Source organism: Dreissena polymorpha, chromosome 16, assembly GCF_020536995.1.
Source record: "Dreissena polymorpha isolate Duluth1 chromosome 16, UMN_Dpol_1.0, whole genome shotgun sequence".
Lineage (NCBI taxonomy): Eukaryota > Metazoa > Mollusca > Bivalvia > Myida > Dreissenidae > Dreissena > Dreissena polymorpha.
This window is the reverse complement of record NC_068370.1, coordinates 31310651-31332882: the sequence shown is the minus strand read 5'-3', so window position 1 is coordinate 31332882 and position 22232 is coordinate 31310651. Positions and strand designations below refer to the sequence as shown.

Here is a 22232-nt window from a genome sequence, read left to right as displayed (position 1 = left end):
AATTTAAGCATTATAAATAGCATTATAAGTAACAGAATTGATATTGTTTTAAGTGCATGTTCAGAGGGTTTTCTAGAAAAGGAGTCTGGTCAAATTGGGATTTAAAAAAAAAAAGTGGCAAATTTAGGAATGATTTATGGACAAAAAGGACTAAATTAAAGTTATATATTTTGTAGGATGTTTAACAAATAAAGCAGAGATCTAGAGTTAAGAAATCATAATTAATTTATGAGAGACTTCTTAATCTTTAAAAAAAGCAATAAAACACACTTTTGGGGGGGAAAATTGGGCTTTTGGGGGGAAAATTTTGGCCAGATTTTTGGGAAAAAAACATGGATTTTTGCGATTGGGAAGCAGCCGAAAATCGGCTGTAATTTTGAGCAAAAAAATCACTGATTTACATGTTTTAAACCTCTAATGCATGAAAAGGCTTTGGGATGTTTTGCAAATGACCCTTGATTGCACTTGATATTACCACGTAACTCACCGAAATAGCCATAACAAAATCACTGCATTTAGATGAAATCGCAGTATTTCGACCTACAAAGTCATCATTTGAATACAAGATCAGCATCCTCAGCAACCTGTGACATAATTTGGCATGAATGCCTGGGGAAATTGTGCCTTGTATTTTCTGGTAGGCTTTAAGGAATCATTGCCGAAACAATACCATATCCCCATGGTTAAGTAGGCAGCTTTGGTTTTGCATCCAACATGGTTTATATGCCGTAGGTTATGACAAAACATAATCCATGGGGATATACGGAAAATCAGCGGCAAACAACTCATGCTTACAGTTGACAGTCTGATTATAGTTCGAAGATGTATCCTTCATTTTTTTAATGACTTAAAATTCAAAACCGATGACAGAAATATAGCAACATTAAACATGGGATTAATGAAGGATGTATCTAAGAATTTACTGGTCGTTATCTACTTGTGTACATCTCTCGAATTGTTTTGTCAAACATAATAACAGTTGTCAGCATAAAATTAAGGCAAAATAATATCAAAGAACATGGAATATTTAACTTAAAAATGTAATTGTCTTGTAAGTACATTGTATGTATGGGTGATTATCTATTTAACCCATTTATGCCTAGCGTCTAGAAAAAAGGCCTTGGCAAACAGCGTAGACCCAGATGAGACGCCGCATAATGCGGCTTCTCATCAGGGTCTGCGCTGTTTGCTTAAAGGAATTTCTGAAAGAAATATTCTAAATATAGAAATAATTTTGGAAATAAATAAATCCAATTTAGAAGGATGGGAGAGTCCACTAGGCATAAATGGGTTAATGAAGTTAACTGTTTCATGTTCTGCTAAGACATTACCATCTGGATACCAGGAATGCAGATCCAATGATTATAACAGAATCAAGACAAATCTTCGGAATCTTTTGTTTTTGTTTAAAATTATGCCAGTTTAATACTCATTAATTAAACCATAGGTTTAAGATTTAATACCATTAATATAATGGTTAATATGAAAATCAAAATAGGCTATAAACTATAGTTTTGAGCAGACGGAACCATCATAATTATGCTCCATTTCAGTTTGTATAAAATGTCTGGAAAATGCACAAAAATACAGTATGTTCCGAAACTATTTACAATTAATGTAACAGCAAAATGTGTTATTCTGGTTAATATTCTTACAGTGAAATGGCTATTTTAATTTTGACCCATGCCCAGATCTGCCATGAATATGATATCGCCCTAAGCTTATACGAACACGGAATGGGATACGTCAAGTAATAATATTAAGCCATGATTCACTGGACGTTTGTATTCAATGACTTGTTATGCTGATTTCTGGACACTGCAAAATCTCCTGTTATTTAAATTACATAAGAATCATATTCAATCTTATGATTGAGTTATTATATAAATTAATCACATGCAGAAGAATGGCATAGAGTTCTCTGGAACGTAACCCCAGTCACATGTGGGTAGAAACAGCGAACAATTTAAATCTATTTTCATTTCAAAATTAACTCAGTTTTAACATTTGTTTTGTGGTCTATACATCAATTAGTGGAGAGACACATATATTATAATATTATGAAACATTCCCCCCCCCCAACAAATAGAAATAATCAATACCAAAAAACAAACAACCTAAATGTCAAAATGTACTAACTATAATAAATACTAACATTATTTGACACAAATGTGTCTTTGGATAGTATAATAATATACATGGATTTCTACATTTGATAATTTAAATTAAAACTACCACAAAGATAGTCAGGAAGACCTGATTTTGTCAGATATTAGCCCTGCATGGCAAATGGCCTTTACCACACTTATACACCACTGCTGTAAATAAATAATGCGGACAATTGGTTTTTAATCTCAAACACACCTATCAAATAATATCATATGAATGTCATAACACTACTATGAACAAAAATTACCGACTTTGAAAAGAAATTACCCGCACAATTTCTGTCATTATAATTCAATTTCTGACGAGACATTACAATAAACATACAATGCAAACTAAACGCATTTGCAATCAAAGCATTACAGTTAACTGCGAACACAACCCGATCTCTCATATGCAAAATTAATTATCCTTTTCCCCTGAATATTTTGAACAACTGGAGGTAATAATTAGCAAGCACTGTTTCTAATTGATATAAGAAACATGAAGCAACATTACCAAAGAGTGGATTCTTTTTTTAATGATCGAGTCATCATAAACATTTGCTTAAGCTAGACGCTAAAATATATACGTTAATAAAAAATTGTGGGATTAAACACTCATAATGTCTACAAAACAATAAACTGTCTGATTGCCACAGCTGAAGAGAAAAAAAGGGGGCCATTTGTTGCACATACATAAATATTTTTTTATAAAAGATTATCGATATAGTAACTATGAATTTCGCTCGCTGAAAAGGTATTGAAATGTGAAAAAATTGTCACTTTGAAACTTTTTCCACAAATAAATCAAAAGTAATGTAACACAACCACCTTAATATCTTTTTCACTTTGGCAACACTCATAATTATGTAGGGCTGCAACGGGTACCCGAAATATCCGATGATATTGGATCCAACTCAGATTCGCGGGTACGGATCCACCCCTGGAAATTTCGGTTCCGAATATTTATTTTCATAGTTGTATGTAACCTAGCGCTGTTTTCACGAGTATTGTTTTTATGCAGACTGGTTCTGTTTAAAAGATAAAAGATACGTATAATAGTCGATATTTATTAATGTGTGACAGTCAAACAGCAGATCATTCGAGATCCTTCGGCTTTTATTGCCTAAGAGTGTCATTGGGCATTCCCAAAATCAAAACTAATTCATAATCATGGATGATTTACACATGACAAATGCAATTCCTAATAGCAATAAGTAAGTTTTCAATCCTTATTGTCTTTCTGAGTTGTATTAAAAACAACGGTAGTGGATCCAGTGTGGCTGGAAAGTTATTCAGGTAAATTTTGCATAATTTCGCGACCTGTCAAATTGTGTTCCTGCATCATGTATTGTCTTGAAAGCATCTTTCGTCATATACTAAGTAAAAATGCTATCTTTCGTCATATACTAAGTTAAAATGCTATCTTGTGATGCAAGGAACCTCAATTCCCAGTGAGAGAATCTACTTCACAGCAGGAGACCTCGTCAGTGCATCTGATAGGGCTTGCCTGGACCCGGACAATGTTGATTTATTAATTTTTGTGAAAACAAACATCAAACTGCATGAACAGTAAAAAGTGTATGTTAACGAGCAAACTATTAAGTGAATAAGTGTTGAGGTTTCGTTTTATTCTGACAATGCTACAATGTTCAACGAGAATTTTGTTTTTTGTTAATAGTGTTTAATGTTTTTTAGTCAAATTAAACATCTAAAACATTGATTTCTTGAATTTGGACAGAATTTCTTATTTTCTGTTAGTCTTATGTGAGGGATCCGGAACCAAAAAAAATACTAAGAAACCTTATTTGGATACGAACAAATTTTTTGGATTCGTTGCAGCCCTATAATTATGTATCATTTATGAAGATCAGACATCATTCTTATTTTTTCATTTTTAAGGTTGGGACGTTTGTCCAAATGTTAGCTTTTATGACAGAATATTCATTAAAGAAAAAAACAACACATGTCAGTTAATGTTAATTCAGAAACAATTGCTTGTCCAGTGAAAATCCTCTCATCTCATGGCTTCCATCATTGGTAACACATTAATAAACACAGGACACTAGCTATTATCCTGAGCTGGTTACACCTAGAGTTAAAGGTAGGGTTAAACGGTTCATTCACCTGGGCAGGCATATGAAAAACATTTGGTCAGTGAATAATGACATATTTACTTTTAATATTCACATGTGTCACAGGGCTGTTTTATGCAAAGGGGAAAATGCGTTGACAAAGTGGTAACAAGAGCACCGCCTTGCGGGTGCAGACCGCTCATCTATTTTTCTTTTTAAAATTGTAGGGACCTATCTCAATTTCAATCACAAAGAAGGGAGGGGTGGAGTGGAGAGGGGTGTATAGTGTGGGGGTGTGGTCATTTATTACATTATCTTCCAAAAATGCAAAATTTTTTTTAGTGTTTTTCTTTTTTTTTGGGGGGGGGGGGGGGGGGGTGATTCTTGGGTGGGATAGTTGGACGGTAATAAAATAATAAAAATAAATATTTGTGTTTTTTAACCATGTTTGAAAAAAAAAAGGAGATGTGTTTGTCAGAAACACAATGCCCCCTATTGCGCCGCTTTGAAAAAATTATTTTTGTTTTGTCTTACCTTTGACCTTGAAGGATGACCTTGTCCTTGAACTTCCACCACTCAAAATGTGCAGCTTTTTGAGAACGCCGCTTTGAAAAAAAATAAATTAATCTTTGACCTTGAAGGATGACCTTGACCTTGAAGGATGACCTTAACCTTCCACCACTCAAAATGTGCAGCTTTATGATAACCCTGCTTTGAAATTAATATTTTTTTACCTTTGACCTTGAAGGATGACCTTGACCTTGAAAAATGACCTTGACCTTGAACTTCCACCACTCAAAATATTCAGCTTCATGAGAACACCCCTTTTTTTTATTTTTTTACCTTTGACCTTAAAGGATGACCTTGACCTTGAAGGATTACCATGACCTTGAACTTACACCACTCAAAATGTGCAGCTTCATGAGAACCCCGCTTAATGGGTTTTTTTTGTTTTTTTTTTACCTTGAAGGATGACCTTGAACTTCCACCACTCAATATGTGCAGCTTCATGATAACGCCGCTTTGAATTTATTTTTTATTTTTTTTACCTTTGAACTTGAAGGATGACCTTGAAGGATGACCTTGAACTTCCACCACTCAAAACGTGCAGCTTCATGATAACGCTGCTTTGAATTTTTTTGTTTTGTTTTACCTTTGACCTTGAAGGATGACCTTGACCTTGAAGAATGACATTGACCTTCAACTTCCACCACTCAAAATGTGCAGCTTCATGAGAACGCCGCTTTGAAATTATTATTTTTTACATTTGACCTTGAACGGCTTGAAGGATGACCTTGACCTTCCACCACTCAAAATGTGCAGCTTCATGAGAACGCCGCTTTGATTTTTATTTTTTATTTTTTACCTTGAAGGATGACCTTGACCTTGAACTTCCACCGCTCAAAATGTGCAGCTTCATGAGAAACACATGCATGCCAAATATCAAGTTGCTATCTTCAATATTAAAAAAGTAATGGCCAATGTTAAAGTTATCGGACGGACAGACGCCATATATTTGACATTTGACCTTAAAGGATGACCTTGACCTTCACCTTTCATCACTCAAAATGTTTAGCTCCATGAGATACACATGCATGCCAAATATCAAGTTGCTATCTTCAATATTGAAAAAGTAATGGCCAATGTTTAAATTTTTCGGAGGGACAGACACCATAAATTTGACATTTGACCTTGAAGGATGACCTTGACCTTTCACCACTCAAAATGTGCAGCTCCATGAGATACACCTGCATGCCAAATATCAAGTTGTTATCTTCAAAAGTAATAAAGTTATGGCCAATGTTAAAGTTTTTTCGAACGGACGGACAGACTGACTGACATACTGACGGACAGTTCAACTGCTATATGCCACCCTACCGGGGGCATAAATTTAATTTTTTTTGAGGTGGAGGGTGGTGATGATCTTTATTTAAACAAGGGCTGTTTGTAAAACATGCATGCCCCCCATATGGGCTGTCCGTTGTAGTGGCAGCCATTGTGTGAATACGATTTTTGTCACTGTGACCTTGACCTTTGACCTAGTGACCTGAAAATCAATAGGGGTCATCTGCGAGACACGATCAATGTACCTATGAAGTGTCATGATCCTAGGCAAAAGCGTTCTTGAGTTATCATCTGAAAATCATTTTACTATTTCGGGTTACCGTGACCTTGACCTTTGACTTTGTGACCTAAAAATCAATAGGGGTCATCTGCGAGTTATGATCAATCTACCCATGAAGTTTCATGATCCTAGGCATATGCATTCTTGAGTTATCATCCGGAAACCATTTTACTATTTCGGGTCACCGTGACCTTGACCTTTGACCTAGTGACCTCAAATCAATAGGGGTCATCTGCAAGTCATGATCAATCTACCCATGAAGTTTCATGATCCTAGGCGTATGCGTTCTCGAGTTATCATTCAAAAACCATTTTACTATTTCGGGTCACCATGACCTTGACCTTTGACCTAGTGACCTCAAAATCAATAGGGGTCATCTGTGAGTCATGATCAATGTACCTATGAAGTTTCATGATCCTAGGCCCAAGCGTTCTTGAGTAATCGTCTGACAACCACCTGGTGGACGGACCGACCGACAGACCGACCGACAGACCGACATGAGCAAAGCAATAAACCCCCTCTTCTTCGAAGGGGGGCATAAAAATAATAATAATGGGGGGGGGGGATTGAGGGGGGATTCGGGGGGGATGGTTTGGGTGGAGTCTATTGTGGTATGTCAGGTAAGAGTTTTTTTGTCAAAGTATCAATTGAATCTTATCATAAATATAGAAGTTATGGCAGTTTTAGCAAAATTTAGCCATATGTTCAAAGATACGAAGTCAAAATAGGACCATAATTCCGTAAAAATGACAACCAGAGTTATGTAACTTGTCCTTTACTGTCCCCTTATGATAGTTTGTGAGTGTTCCAAGTATGAAAGCAATATCTATGATACTTTAGGGGTAAAGTGGACCGAAACACAAAACTTAACCAAATTTTCAAGTATAAAGGGCCCATAATTCCGTCAAAATGCCAGTCAGAGTTACATAACTTTGCCTGCACAGTCCCCTTACAATAGTTAGTAAGTATTGCAAGTATAAAAGCAATAGCTTTGATACTTTAGGAAAAAAGTGGACCTAAACAAAATTTCAATTTTCTAAGTTTAAAAAGGGTGCATAATTCTGTCAAAATGCCAGTCAGAGTTACATAACTTTGCCTGCACAGTAACCATTATGATAGATAGTAAGTGTTGCAAGTATGAAAGCAATAGCTTTGATACTTTAAGAAAAAAAAGGACCTAAACACAAAACTTAACCAAATTTTCAATTTTCTAAGTATAAAAAGGGCACATAATTCTGTCAAAATGCCAGTCAGAGTTACATAACTTTGCCTGCACAGTCCCCTTATGAAAGATAGTAAGTGTTGCAAGTATGAAAGCAATTGCTTTGATACTTAAGGAATAAAATGGACCTAAACACAAAACTTAACCAAATTTTCAAGTATAAAGGGCCCATAATTCCGTCAAAATGCCAGTCAGAGTTTAATAACTTTGCCTGCACAGTCCCCTTACAATAGTTAGTAAGTGTTGCAAGTGTGAATGCGATAGCTTTGTTACTTTAGGAAAAAAGATTACCTAAACACAAAACTTAACCAAATTTTCATTTTTCAAAGTATAAAAAGGGCACATAATTCTGTCAAAATGCCAGTCAGAGTAACATAACTTTGCCTGAACAGTCCCCTTATGATAGTTAGTAAGTGTTGCAAGTATGAAAGCAATAGCTTTGATACTTAAGGAAAAAAATGGACCTAAACACAAAACTTAACCATAACTTTCAATTTTCTAAGTATAAAAAGGGCACATAATTCTGTCAAAATGCAAGCCAGAGTTATCTAACTTTGCCTGCCCAGTCCCCTCATGACAGAAAGTAAGTGTACCAAGTTTGAATGCAATAGCATTGATACTTTATGAGAAAAGTGGACCTAAAGGCAAAACTTAACCGGACGCCGACGCCAAGGTGATGACAAGAGCTCATTTTTTTTTTAAGAGATGAGCTAATAAAAAATAAAATATTTAGTAAAATTTAGCTCAGTATTATATTTGTTTCTACTTATACATTTCTTTCTGGAAAAAGTGTGTATGTGTAAAATTGGTTAATGGACAGTTCATTGAAATCCAAAGACATGGACAGTATGATCAAATGATTTTTCTGCCTAAAATAAACTTTCAACAAGGGCTATGTTTGTGAAACAAAATGCCCCCTTCTGCGCTTTGACGCTGCATAGCAGCTTTTTTAGAGAAAATTTTTAAGTCCAAGGCCGATAACTTCGTAAAAAAATCAATAGACCAGAATAGTGCTGCAACAATACGCCAAAAACCATATTGCTATATACTGTCAGTTCAAAAAACCGTATTGCAATATATCGCAATATATTGCTAACTTGTACCAGAATTATAACTTGCCAATTACCGATAATCCCGTATATTCCAGTTTTAAAGCAAATTCTGGTAAATATTTACTATAAATGTGCTCAAGAATAACAAGAAACACAAACATTCGCAAATTTTCTTAAGTATCAAAAACATTATGGCATTTGTTACTATTTAAAGATGTGATGAAATAACGTCCAACAGGTCCGATTTTGTTTTCACTGAACACGCGTAATTCGCCTGACGTGATGTTTTCGTTTTTATACAACACAAAATACACCCATACTTTCATGCGACAGTCTACATGTCTGCATAATTTTCGCGCGCTTTTTATTGAGACAAAGGATAAAGCACTTTATTTGACGCTTTTTTTTTATTGTCGCATAAGCATTAAAATTTGGAAGCGTGTTTCCGAAAATCGAAATACAAATTAAAAATGCTCAATTCAGAATCGAACGAAACATTTACAGTTGTGCGCAATTAATTTAACGATAATCTGTTCAAAAGCATCGAACGAATGCTCCCATGTAACAACGCTACTCATTATAATACACTTTTTAGAATGCTATTTTTACGTAAAAATTTATTAACACCGCTTTGCTTTGTTTACCTTGATATCGTTATTTCGGATGGCTTTTCTGGACGAAATGTGAATGAAGTTTTGTAAAATGTTCGTACCGGTATGATGAAAATCGTATCGCAATACAATATGCGGATTGCGGATTGCGATATACCGGTATATTGTTGCAGCACTAGACCAGAATGAAACTCACACGTCATCATTCTGTAACTCATGTAGGTAGACTCACATACCAAAAATCAGGTGAATATCTGAAAGCGTTTTGTACAAAAAAAAAGGGGAAAAGTTCAAGGCCCATAAATACGCCAAAAATCAATGGACCAGAACGAATTTCATGCTTTGCAGGTAGACTCACATACCAAAACTGAGCACAATTCAATATCTGAAAGCGTTGCATAAAAAACCACCAGAAAATAGAATGCCAGACAGACAGACAGTTCAACAGTGCTGCTATATGCCACCCTACCGGGAGCATAAAAAAATAATGGTTGACAAATGATGACAGCCAAGCTGAAAATAAAATAAAAATAATAATAAAGCAAATTTCTACAGAATGTGCCAAAACTAAGCACTGCAAAACACTGCAATCCAGTCATGCTTTGGGTGTTTCTCAGTGTTCTCCAGTGTTTAGCCCTTTGAATGCTGGGAAATTTTTCGTCTGCTAAAATGTTGTCTGATGAATTTCTAAAATTAGCATTTTCTTCGATTTTTTTCAAAGAATACTATCAGAATAGCAAATAGTTTGGATCCTGATGAGACGCCACGTTCTGTGGCGTCTCATCTGGATCCAAACTGTTTGCAAAGGCCTTCAAAATTCAGTTCCAGCACTGAAAGAGTTAGTATCATACAGAAATAAGCAGAGCAAAAGTGGTATCACACAAGAGAGCCCCACGGTTTTGACCATGATGCAGGTATCAGAATGACGATATGGGGAGAAAAAAGATACTTTGAACATGGATTTCTTTTGTATATCTTCCTTGTAATTATCAGTTTTTCACTCATACTTTTTTGTTTACTGACTGTCAAAGCAGATATTTTGTATCAATGCACAAAGCGATATCTTATTATAAGCTATATTGCCAAAAGTTAGCTGAAAAGTTACATGCTGTTGGTGAAAAACTCTAATATTTAAATATTAAATATTAAACTCTTTTACAGTGTGAATTTTTGATTTTACAGATTTTTGTCATTTAATTATGTTTTAAAACCTGTGTACATAAATCATATGAATTGAATTGGCTTTCATATTTTTGTAATATAAAAAAACTCAGTCAAGGGAGCGAACTCTGTGCACAGCAGCATCTGAGAGTGGTGTACCTTTAATATCCTGATCATGGTGATTCATGGGGATCTCTTGGTACTCGGCCCGCGGATCTCGGGGGTCAGGAACTGAAATCAGACACGATTATAGTTACACTGCCTTAATAGTGAGTAGTAATAGTATAGCAGTAGTAGTAGAAGTACATGTAGAAGCAGTAGTTAAAAGTTATAATAGCAGTAGTAGTAGAAGCAGTGTATTTAAACTTGTAATAGCAGAAGAAGTAGAAATACAAAAATTAGTTTTAGTAGCAGTAGTAAACATTAGAAGTAGAACTGGTCGTATTAATTGTATTTTAAGTATGAATAGCTATAGTAGCATTTGTAGAAGAAGTAATAATTATAGCAGTATTTAAAGAAAATTTTTACACATCATGTGTTTTAGAAGCCTGCCATGTTTTCTTAATTAATCCATGTTTTTTTGCTCTCATTTTATATGAAATTATGCACTCACTTAGAACAATCCAAATAATTGTATATTGACCAATAAACAATAACAACAAATTAATTGTTTCTTGAATAAATTACAGCATTCAAAATAGTATTTGTATCAACTTGAGACAAAGCATTTTTAACACTTGATACATGAAATATGATACAAGATACCTCCTGTCCATATAAATTGTATTGTAATTGGTATACATACGTCATGTGAATTCCAATTAGTTCTACCTGATTATAAGCAAAAAAAACACCCCAAAAACATGACAACTACACATTTATCATGTAATTTTTGTCCAGATTGAATGCAATTATTATATTAAAAGAATGCAAAGCAAAACTTAAAAAAAAAAAACATGTAAAAGTCAAAATGCTTAGAAAATAAACAAGACTTCAATAATAAATTTCAATGAAGAGAATGTCAATTATATACAAACATTGTAAGTCTGGTCGCATTGATGTATGCAAGGCTTTCATAGAATTTATTGAAAAGCTTGTGTAAATTAATAATTAGCCCTAGCTATATACACAATGTATTCCACATGGAGAGACCGTTCTTTTATTCTCCATCTTCTGTATTATTTATAGACAGTGTGAATGCATTCCATATGGGAGGAATGAAAATGGTATCATTCATTTTTATGTGAATTTCGTATTCATGATGCTAGAGTTATAATCAAACATAAAGACTGAGGCCTTATCGCAGTCACATAATTATATATATGGGTGTGTTTTCTTATTATTGAACTCGATGACAAATAAAAACGCATGAGAAATTCCACAAGCCGAGCATATGCTTAAGGGACCAATGGCTCCTGGGCTCTTTCAAATAATCCATGTGAATGTATATCAACCTAATGTTATGGGAAAAGGGGGCTTAATGCATGTGTGTAAAGTGTCTGTCTTCACAGGCTCATCAGGGATGACACTCTCTGAATAAACTGGATTTCTGCTGAGACATCCTTAATACGAAAAATACCATAAAAGCAGAGTGTCCCTGATTAGCCTGTGCGAAAAGCACAGGCTTATCAGAGTGAACACTTCACACACATGCTTTAAGATGCAATATCCCGGAGCAAGGCTTATTTCAATATTTTTTTAACATTTTTAAAACTAAAATAACATGAACAACATAATTTTCTTATGACAAAAACAACGCATGTTGAATAAAAAATTGATTTATTCAACATGTTATCATAAATATTGTTTTGATAAGCTTAGTTTATGTATAAATGCTCTGAAAAACTTGATGATATTTCCTGCTAAATACCAATACAACTACCCATCAAGGGCCATTAAGTTATCAATTGTTGATAGAAGTCACTCACGCCATATAATAAGTAATAGCTCCCAGAAGATGTAACTATGCTAACCAAGAAAGATCTCAAAATGTGTGTAATGCTGAAAATATTGACTGGCAATTAGGAGAAAAATTTATAAAAAAATAACTAAATATCTGACAAGAAACAAGTTCCTATAATTATTACAATTTACATGCTTGGTTGATACAACTGATGAGATATGGGATTGAAAAAACTAAGAATACGTAATGTAACCATGTTTGGTTGTTTTTAAAATTTAAATTAAATTTGTCAAATTCAACAATATAATATATATTTCAATTCATTATCAATCATTTAAGCACACATTTCTAGTGTCTGTCCACACGGGCTCATCAGGAATGACACTTTCTGTCTAATGGATTTTTTTGCATAGACTTTCTTTAATAGAAAAATACCATAAAAGAAGAAAAGTCCCTCATGATGTGCAGTTAGCACAGGCTTACATGTACCTGGGATGACAATTAATTATTAGTGCTGCAAAAATATGCCAAAAACTGTATTGCAATATATTGTCAGTTCAAAAACCCGTATTGCAATATATCGCAATATATTGCTAACTTGTACCAAAATTTGTACTTGCCAATTTCCAAATAATCCCGTATATTCCAGTTTTAAAGCAAATTATGGTATATATTTACTATAAATGTGCTCAAGAATAACAAGAAACACAAACATTCGCAAATTTTCTTAAGTATCAAATACATTTTGGCATTCGTTACTATTTAAAGATGTGATGAAATAACGTCCAACCGGGGCGGTTTTTTCCACTGATGACGCGTAATTCACCTGACGTGATGTTCCCGTTTTTATACAACACAAAAAACACCCATACTTTCCATGCGACGTTCTACATGTTTGTATAATTTTCGCGCGCTTTTTATTGAGACAAAGGATAAAGCACTTTTTATTTGACGCTAGAATTTTATATTGTCGCATTAGCATTAAAATTTGGAAGCGTATTTCCGAAATTCGGATTACAAATTTAATAATGCTCAATTCAGAATCGAACGAAACATTTACAGCTGTTCGCAATTAATTCAACGATAATCTGTTCAAAAGCATCGAACGAATGCTCCAATGTAACAACGCTACTCCGTATAATAAACTTTCAGAATGCTAGTTTTACGAAAAAAAATATTTACACTGCTTTGTTTTGTTTACCTTGTTATCATTATTTCGGATGGCTTTTCTGGACGAAATGTGAATGAATTTTTGTAAAATTTTCGTACCGGTATAATGAAAATCGTATCGCAATACAATATGCGTATTGCGTATTGCGATATATACCGATATACCGGTATATTGTTGCAGCACCATTAATTATTGTTAATTAACTTTAAAGGACAGCAAATATGAGCAGGTTTAAGTATGCCTTGTATAAAATTAAAGAGGGGTTATCACAGCAGAATTAATTCATATACCTATATGTATCATAATAAGTAGGGAGATATAAAACCCCAGCTCTAAAAGCCCATAATAAATTAGCTCTGCTATGACAAAATGGGGCTTAACCCTTTCAGTGCGGGAACCGAATTTTGAAGGCCTTTGCAAACAGTTTGGATCCAGATGAGACGCCACAGAACGTGGCGTCTCATCAGGATCCAAACTGTTTGCTATTCTGATAGTATTCTTTGAAAAAAAATGAAGAATATGCTAATTTTTGAAATTCAGCAGACGACATTTTAGCAGAAGACAAATTTCCCAGCATGCAAAGGGTTAATTCATGTGCATACTGCACTCTCAGATGACACTTGATGCACATGCAGTAAGCTCTGTTTTCCAGGAGCAACACTCAAAAGTATATTCCCACCAATGAGTGACACCGTGGAATGCCTTAGAGCTGATCATTACATGACATCATGAATATTGACCAGAAAATGGTGTGTGGTTTCCATTTGAAATAATAATTAAAATGCTACAAATTTGAAAACTTGGTTTAGGAAACTTATCAGTTTTCATCATACATGTATTAAATAATTACCTTATATTTGTGTTAAGGCATTCAGTGCAACAAAAAATAAGAGAATTCAACTCTTTCAGTGCTGGAACCGAATTTTGAAGGCCTTTGCAAACAGTTTGGATCCAGATGAGACGCCACAGAATGTGGTGTCTCATCAGGATCCAAACTGTTTGCTATTCTAATAGTATTCTTTGGAAAAAAAATCAAAGAAAATGCTAATTTTATAAATTCAGCAGACAACATTTTAGCAGACTACAAATTTCCCAGCATGCAAAGGGTTAAGCAATATGAAGGATAAAACTGAGACATGAAATCATGTGTTAAAAATGTCGAAATAATCATTTGGTAATTATGTTCTATATAGCAATTAATTTATTTACCAATATTGTTATCTAATAATACAAATCAGTACTTAATTTATGAAATTGAAAGATTGTCTATCTGTCCTATGTTATATCACAATAGAGTCAATTATCACGCAGTCCAAGGGATTTTGCTATTGAACATTGGAAACAATGAATTTTGATTTTACAATGTCATTTAAATACCACTTAAAGTAAATACAGATGGCACCGTGTGATATCTGCCTTTTATAACTGTGTGCTTTAAATACCTGCACAAAAAGATTGCATCTACCAGAAATGATACACTTCTTTCTTTGCAAAATGTTCTCATAAACAGGATACCAATTGTCTAACAAATCCCATGATTTATCTATCAATTGTTAAGTGCCATTACATAAGATTTGTAGAAACTTTGAAAGATGGATTCAATATTTCATTCAACATGTCTCTAACACCAAAGATTAAAACAAGAGCACCGCCTTGCGGGAGCAGACCGCTCATCTATTTTCTTTTTAAAGGTGAAGGGACTCTCATTTTCAATCACAAAGGAGGAGTGGAGTGAAGAGGGGTGTATAGTGTGGGGTTGTGGACATTTATTACATTATCTTCCAAAAAAGCGAAAAAAAAAAAAATTCGGGGGGGGGGGGGGGGGGGGGGGGGGTTTGGGTGCGATGGTTGGACGGTATTTCAAACATAACCGTTTTAAAAAAAAAAAAATCAAAAAAAAAAATTGGGGGTGGGGGGGGTGGGGGGGGGGGGGGGTATAGTGTGAGGGTGCGGTGGTCATTTGTAAGATGATCATAAAAAAAAATTAAAAAATTAGGGGGGGGAGGGGGGAGGGGGGGGAGGGCACGGGGGATGGTTTGGGTGAAGTCTATTGTGGTATGTCAGGTAAGAGTAGTTTCATCAAAGTATCAATCAAATCTAATCATAAATAAAGAAGTTATGGCAATTTTAGCAAAATTTAATAATTTGACCTTGAGAGTCAAGGTCATTCAAAGGTCAAAGTAAAATTCAAGTTGCCAGGTACAGTAACCTCATTATAGCATGTAAGTATTTGAAGTTTGAAAGCAATAGCCTTGATACTTCGAGTGGATCGAAACACAAAATTTAACCATATATTAAAAGTTACTAAGTCAAAAAAGGGCCATAATTCCGTAACAATGACAACCAGAGTTATGCAACTTGTCCTTTTACTGTACCCTTATGATAGTTTGTGAGTGTTCCAAGTATGAAAGCAATATCTATGATACTTTAGGGGTAAAGTGGACCAAAACATAAATCTTAACCAAATTTTCAATTTTCTAAGTATAAAGGGCCCATAATTCCGTCCAAATGCCAGTCAGAGTTACATAACTTTGCCTGCACCGTCCCCTTATGATAGTTCATAAATCTTGCAAGTATGAAAGCAATAGCTTTGATACTGTAGGGATAAAGTGGACCTAAACACAAAACTTAATCAAATTTTCAATTTTCTAAGTATAAAAAGGGCACATAATTCTGTCAAAATGCCAGTCAGAGTTACATTACTTTGCCTGCACAGTCCCCTCATGATAGTTAGTAAGTGTTGCAAGTATGAAAGCAATAGCTTTGATGCTTAAGGAATAAAATGGACCTAAACACAAAACTTAACCAAAATTGTCAATTTTCTAAGTATAAAAAGGGCACATAATTCTGTCAAAATGCATGCCAGAGTTATCTAACTTTGCCTGCCCAGTCCCCTCATGATAGTAAGTAAGTGTACCAAGTTTGAATGCAATAGCATTGATACTTACTGAGAAAAGTGGAACTAAACGCAAAACTTAACCAAAATTTTCAATTTTTTAAGTATAAAAAGGGCACATAATTCTGTCAAAATGCACGCCAGAGTTATCTAACTTTGCCTGTCCAGTCCCCTTATGATAGATAGTAAGTGTACCAAGTTTGAATGCAATAGCATTGATACTTTCTGAGAAAAGTGGACCTAAACGCAAAACTTAACCGGACGCCGACGCCAACGCCAACGCCGACGCCAAGGTGATGACAATAGCTCATAATTTTTTTTCAAAAAATAGATGAGCTAAAAATCACTTTTATGCCAATCATAATCATTATTCAGTTAGTTTTTTGCATTACAATTATTCACATAAAAGTGGCTTACTGCGAAACTTTCTGGGTCCCTTTGCTGCTAAAAAAACAGGACTAGGGGTGCTGTCATGTTGAGACAAAATCATTGCAGCATTTTACCAAAATGTATGCTATTTATTTGAATGTACATGTATGCTATTTATTTGAATGTATGCTATTTATTTGAATGTATTCTATTTAATTGAATGTATGCTATTCATTTGAATGAATGCTATTTAATTGAATGTATGCTATTTATTTGAATGTATGCTATTTATTTGAATGTATGCTATTTAACTGAATGTATGCTATTCATTTGAATGTATGCTATTCATTTGAATGTATGCTATTCATTTGAATGTATGCTATTCATTGAACATATTCTATTTAACTGAATGTACGCTATTCATTTGAATGCATGCTATTTAATTGAATATACGCTATTCATTTGAATGTACATGTATGCTATTTATTTGAATGTATGCTATTGAATGAGACTCCACATTTATCATTTGCAATGTTTTAGTTTAAATGAGGTCTCTTCTAAACAAAATCCAGTCCAGGCAGAAAGTGTCCCCCCTTATTAGACTGTGCCAGTTGCACCATTGTGCCTTGGACAATTTAGCCCCGTTTTCCCAGATATAGACCAGTCCAGGCAGAAAGTGTCCTCCCTTATTAGACAATGCCAGCAGTACCACTGTGCCTTGGACAATTTAGCCCCGTTTTCCCAGATATAGATCAGTCCAGGCAGAAAGTGTCCTCCCTTATTAGACTGTGCCAGCTGCACCATTGTGCCTTGGACAATTTAGCCCCGTTTTCCCAGATATAGACCAGTCCAGGCAGTAAGTATCCTCCCTTATTAGACTGTGCCAGCTGCACCATTGTGCCTTAGACAATTTAGCCCCGTTTTCCCAGATATAGACCAGTCCAGGCAGTAAGTGTCCTCCCTTATTAGACTGTGCCAGCTGCACCATTGTGCCTTGGACAATTTAGCCCTGTTTTCCCAGAGCGCAGCTTAATTTAACCCTTTCAGTGTGGGAACCGAATTTTGAAGGCTTTTGCAAACAGTTTGGATCCAGGTTCTCGGGCGTCTCATCAGGATCCAAACTGTTTGCTGTTCTGATAATATTCTTTGAAAAAAATCGAAGAAAATGCTAATTTTAGAAATTCAGCAGACGACATTTTAGCAGACGACAAATTTCCCAGCATGCAAAGGGTTAAATTCGTTCGCTTCCAAAGAAGACAGGGTGTGTGAAAAGCTGTAATTATTTTCGTTTTCTTTACATTGTAATGATAACAATTATATGATTACCAGTATGTTAATTATTATCTGGGTCTTATTTTAGCCACTGGGTTATGAAAGTATTTGTAATCAAATTTTAAATGTTATTGAATTTGAGTGTGTGTTGAATTTGTTAAGGTTGTTAGTGGTGCATGTTAGGGGTTTTGGACGAAACGCACTTTATTTATATCAAATATTGTCAATTTATACAGAAACAATGTACACAATTTTTATAAGTGCTTATAATGATACAAATAAAATAAACTCCTCAATTGTAAGAAGTGTCGCATAACTTGTACAAGGACATATTGAGCAAAAGGTCAAGTAGTATTAAAAAAGACTTCTTATGATTGCTTAAAGATAAGTCGGGTTATCGGAACCTTTACAAAAATTACAGTGTGTCACTGGCTTACAGGCAGACTATTTACTTAAAAGTAAAATAGTATCGTTTTACATATGGGATCAAGAAATTTAATCTTCCGAGCAAGACTAACGTCCCGTGAAAATACAAATGTGTGGATATTATTACCAATCAACTGATTTAAGCACTGATAATCGCAAAATTTCAAACACTTGTTCATTTGATACCATATTTTCATAACTACTGTATTTAATGTCAGATAACTTAAATTTTTGCTTTAAGATCAGTGGAATAGTGCTGTTACTATCTAACATACATGATAGAGGAGTCAGTCTACACTCAGGTTATGTATCAAAGATAAAAAGAGTGATGATCATATGTGAATGTCTTTCAATGTCTAAGTCCATCTCCAGTCAGCAGAGGATAATCAGGGACAAAAATGTCCGTGTTCATGCAATTTTTCGTTTAACCCTTTGCATGCTGGGAAATTTGTCGTCTGCTAAAATGTTGTCTGCTGAATTTCAAAAATTAGCATTTTCTTCGATTTTTTTCAAAGAATACTATCAGAATAGCAAACAGTTTGGATCCTGACGAGACGCCACGTTTTTTGGCGTCTCATCTGGATCCAAACTGTTTGCAAAGGCCATCAAAATTCGGTTCCAGCACTGATAGAGTTAAAAGACGTCTCCTCGAAAAGAAAAAACCCAGACCAAGTGGAAAGTGTAAAGTGAAGTATTTTAGTTTTTCAAGAGTGCAGCTCATTTATTAAGGTGGACTTTTCTTCCATTCCCAGGCCCATCTCTCTCAATCAACACCAGGCTACACTCTCCAGCACTTAGGCCTCCCATTATACTCTACCTCAGGGACCCAGCCACTATGCAAATGATGACAATTCATTATTTTTATGTATACTCTCACTGCATATCGCAAAACACAAAATGGTCCTGGTATATAAAACATTTGTTTGAGCTATAAACACAGTTTTCTGGAGGTCCACAGGTCCACTATCAAAGGGAAATAGTTTCTTGATATCTTGTGGCAGACTCCCTTATGGCTTCATGAGATTCTTCAACTTAAACAGCATATTGAATTATGCATGGAGCAGTTTCTGACAAAAGCTAGTAGCATACTTAACACTGTAGGTGTAATAAAATGAACAAATAAAAAGATTGTATACCAAAAATTGCATCCACCCTGGTAAGTGAATGGCAATATTATAAACAAGAAGCTATACATAACAAGCAGTGTATCCCCTGCCATTGTTGCATTTTTGTCAAAAGAGTTAAAAAAGAATGTGCAATTGAATTTTAAGTAAGAAAAAACAACAACTTGTAATCTAAAGGCCCAGGCATAAGTTAATTTTAAACAAAGGGGCAATAACTCCTAAAAATAACTTAAAGTAAAAGCAATAAAGTTATCGTAAAAAAGTTCAAACTGATTAAAGAGAAAATTTGGACATAATAAGGCAGTATATCTTATTTGTAAAACTTAAGTACTTTTAAGTAATTGTCTCTTGAGTTTTCTTGGTTGAATACAACTAAGAAATTCAAAAGGTAGGATTCTTCTATAGCAATCAAACCTTACACATATGATGCCTAACTTAAAACAAGAAATGGCATGGATAAGTATCAGATTTGAGACCTAATCAAGTCTAGGGCAAATCGTCTTGAAATTTAATAGGAAAAGCCTGTTCATACTTGAGGATTTACCTACATTTCAAGCTTTTGTAAACACCTGGCTTTCGAATATTCTCTGAATTCTCTGGAAATAGTATATGGGTTGTGTTTGTTGATCTAGACACAGTAAAATGCTGAAATTGAATTGTTTTTACACAAGAACATTGCTTACTGCATTAAGCATTCATAACATACTTGTTATTTTGAAGATATTGTTACTGGAAAAATGTTTAATCTCAATTGCTGGCTGCTTTTCTAATCCATACAATTTTTTAAAGAATTACACGATTTATATCAGACAATATGTTCCCAATCAAAACTAGAGCTTTGTCACAGACGTGACGTATACCCCAGCGCCCTCACACTACTTTGGGGGAAGGGCTCCGCAGCCCTTAGGTGGGGGAATTTTCGCGGCATTTCCCTTTTGGGGGGATTTTTTTACTTACTCTCTCATTATTACATTTGTACATGTTTGCACTATATTCATTGCATTTTTCATAATTTAGTATGTTTGCGAAGATTAAATTGAAACAGAATTGAGATAATAATAATCATGAGACACATCTTTCTATTAAAAAAAAAAAAAAAAAAAAATTGTTTAGGGGGAATTTTCCCCCCAAAAGGGGAAAAAAGTATACTTTTCAGGTGGGGGACTGCCGCCGAAATGGACTGCCGCCGAATTTCGGCGGCAGATATAATAGATTGAGGGCCCTGTACCCCCATATGCCGCATTGACACAGACTATTTTGCATGCTGTCTTCACAAAACAAGAGAATCAAATTTATGGCAATTTTTAAGAATTATTATGCCATCATCATTTATAGCCATTTTGACCTTTGAACTCTTGAATCCTTTCACATGACACGCCGTCCAATGACTGTGAAAAAAAATAATGTACAGAGTCATTTTTAAATCTCACAATGAATGACATAGTTATGGCCCAGACAAGATCATTTATGGCCATTTTTGACCTTTGAACTAAATGTGTGACCTTGACCTTGGAGATATCATCATAATTTTTTGGCGCAACACACCGTCCAATGATGGTGAATAAAAGAGCCAAATGATTTCAAAATCTCACAATAAACTCCATAGTATTGGCAAGCTCATTTATGGCCATTTTTTACCTTTGAACTCTAAGTGTGACCTTGACTTTGGAGATATCGACGTCATTCTTTCGCGGCACACACCTTCCAAACATGGTGAACAAATGTGCCAAATGATATAAATTCTCACAATGAACAACATAGATATGGCCCGGACAAGGTCATTTATGGCCATTTTTGACCTTTAAACTTTAAGTGTGACCTTGACCTTGGAGATATTGACAAAATTCTTTCGCGCAACACACCGTCCAATGATGGTGAACAAATGTGCCAAATGATTTTAAAATCTTATTATGAATGACATAGTTATGGTCTGGACAAGCTCATTTATGATCGTTGAACTCAAAGTTTGACCTTGACCTTGGAGATATGGACGTAATTCTTTCGCGCAACACACCGTCCAATGATGGTGAACAAATTTGCCAAATGATTTCAAAATCTCTCAATAAATGACAAAGTCATGGCCCGGACAAGCATTTGACCTTTGAACTCCAAGTGTGACCTTGAGATATCGACATACTTTTTTCACACGACACACCGTCCCATGATGGTGAACAAATGTACCAAGTCATGTTAAAATCTAACGATAAATGACATAGTTATGGTCCGGACAAACATTCAGTTTAAAACATACTAAGTGACTCCGTGACCTAGTTTTTGACCTGGCATGACCCATATTCAAACTTGACCTAGACATCATCTAGATACAACTTCTGACCAAGTTTGGTGAAGATCAGATGAAATTTCGGGACAGACCGACAGACCAACCGACCGACAAAGTGACTCCTATATAGCCCCCATTACTGATGGTAATGGGTGTATAACAACTGTGATGACCCATAACCGGTTATCAAATTAATGATGATGGCATCAATGGTCATTAGGTACAAATGTATCTCTTATATTGGTGATATTTAGTTGATGATGACAAAATAATGATGATCATTATAATCATCATGACAACAAAGATAATTATTTTCAAACAGGACTGAAAGCACTGTCAGGCCAAGTGCATGGTATAAATTGTCTAAACACTTTCAACATATTTTTTAGTCATTCCT

At 34.9% G+C, this 22232-nt stretch overlaps 1 protein-coding gene across 3 annotated transcripts in view; it reads right to left on the bottom strand.

Annotated features, from left to right (window-relative positions):
• Positions 1 to 22232, bottom strand: part of LOC127861439 (nuclear factor 1 A-type-like) — a 94361-nt gene that overhangs the window by 44745 nt on the left and 27384 nt on the right. For all 3 annotated transcript variants that reach the window (XM_052399921.1, XM_052399922.1, XM_052399923.1), the window contains exon 4: positions 10553 to 10624. In XM_052399921.1, coding sequence (XP_052255881.1) covers positions 10553 to 10624 — 72 coding nt within the window. The remainder of the gene's footprint in view (positions 1 to 10552; positions 10625 to 22232) is intronic.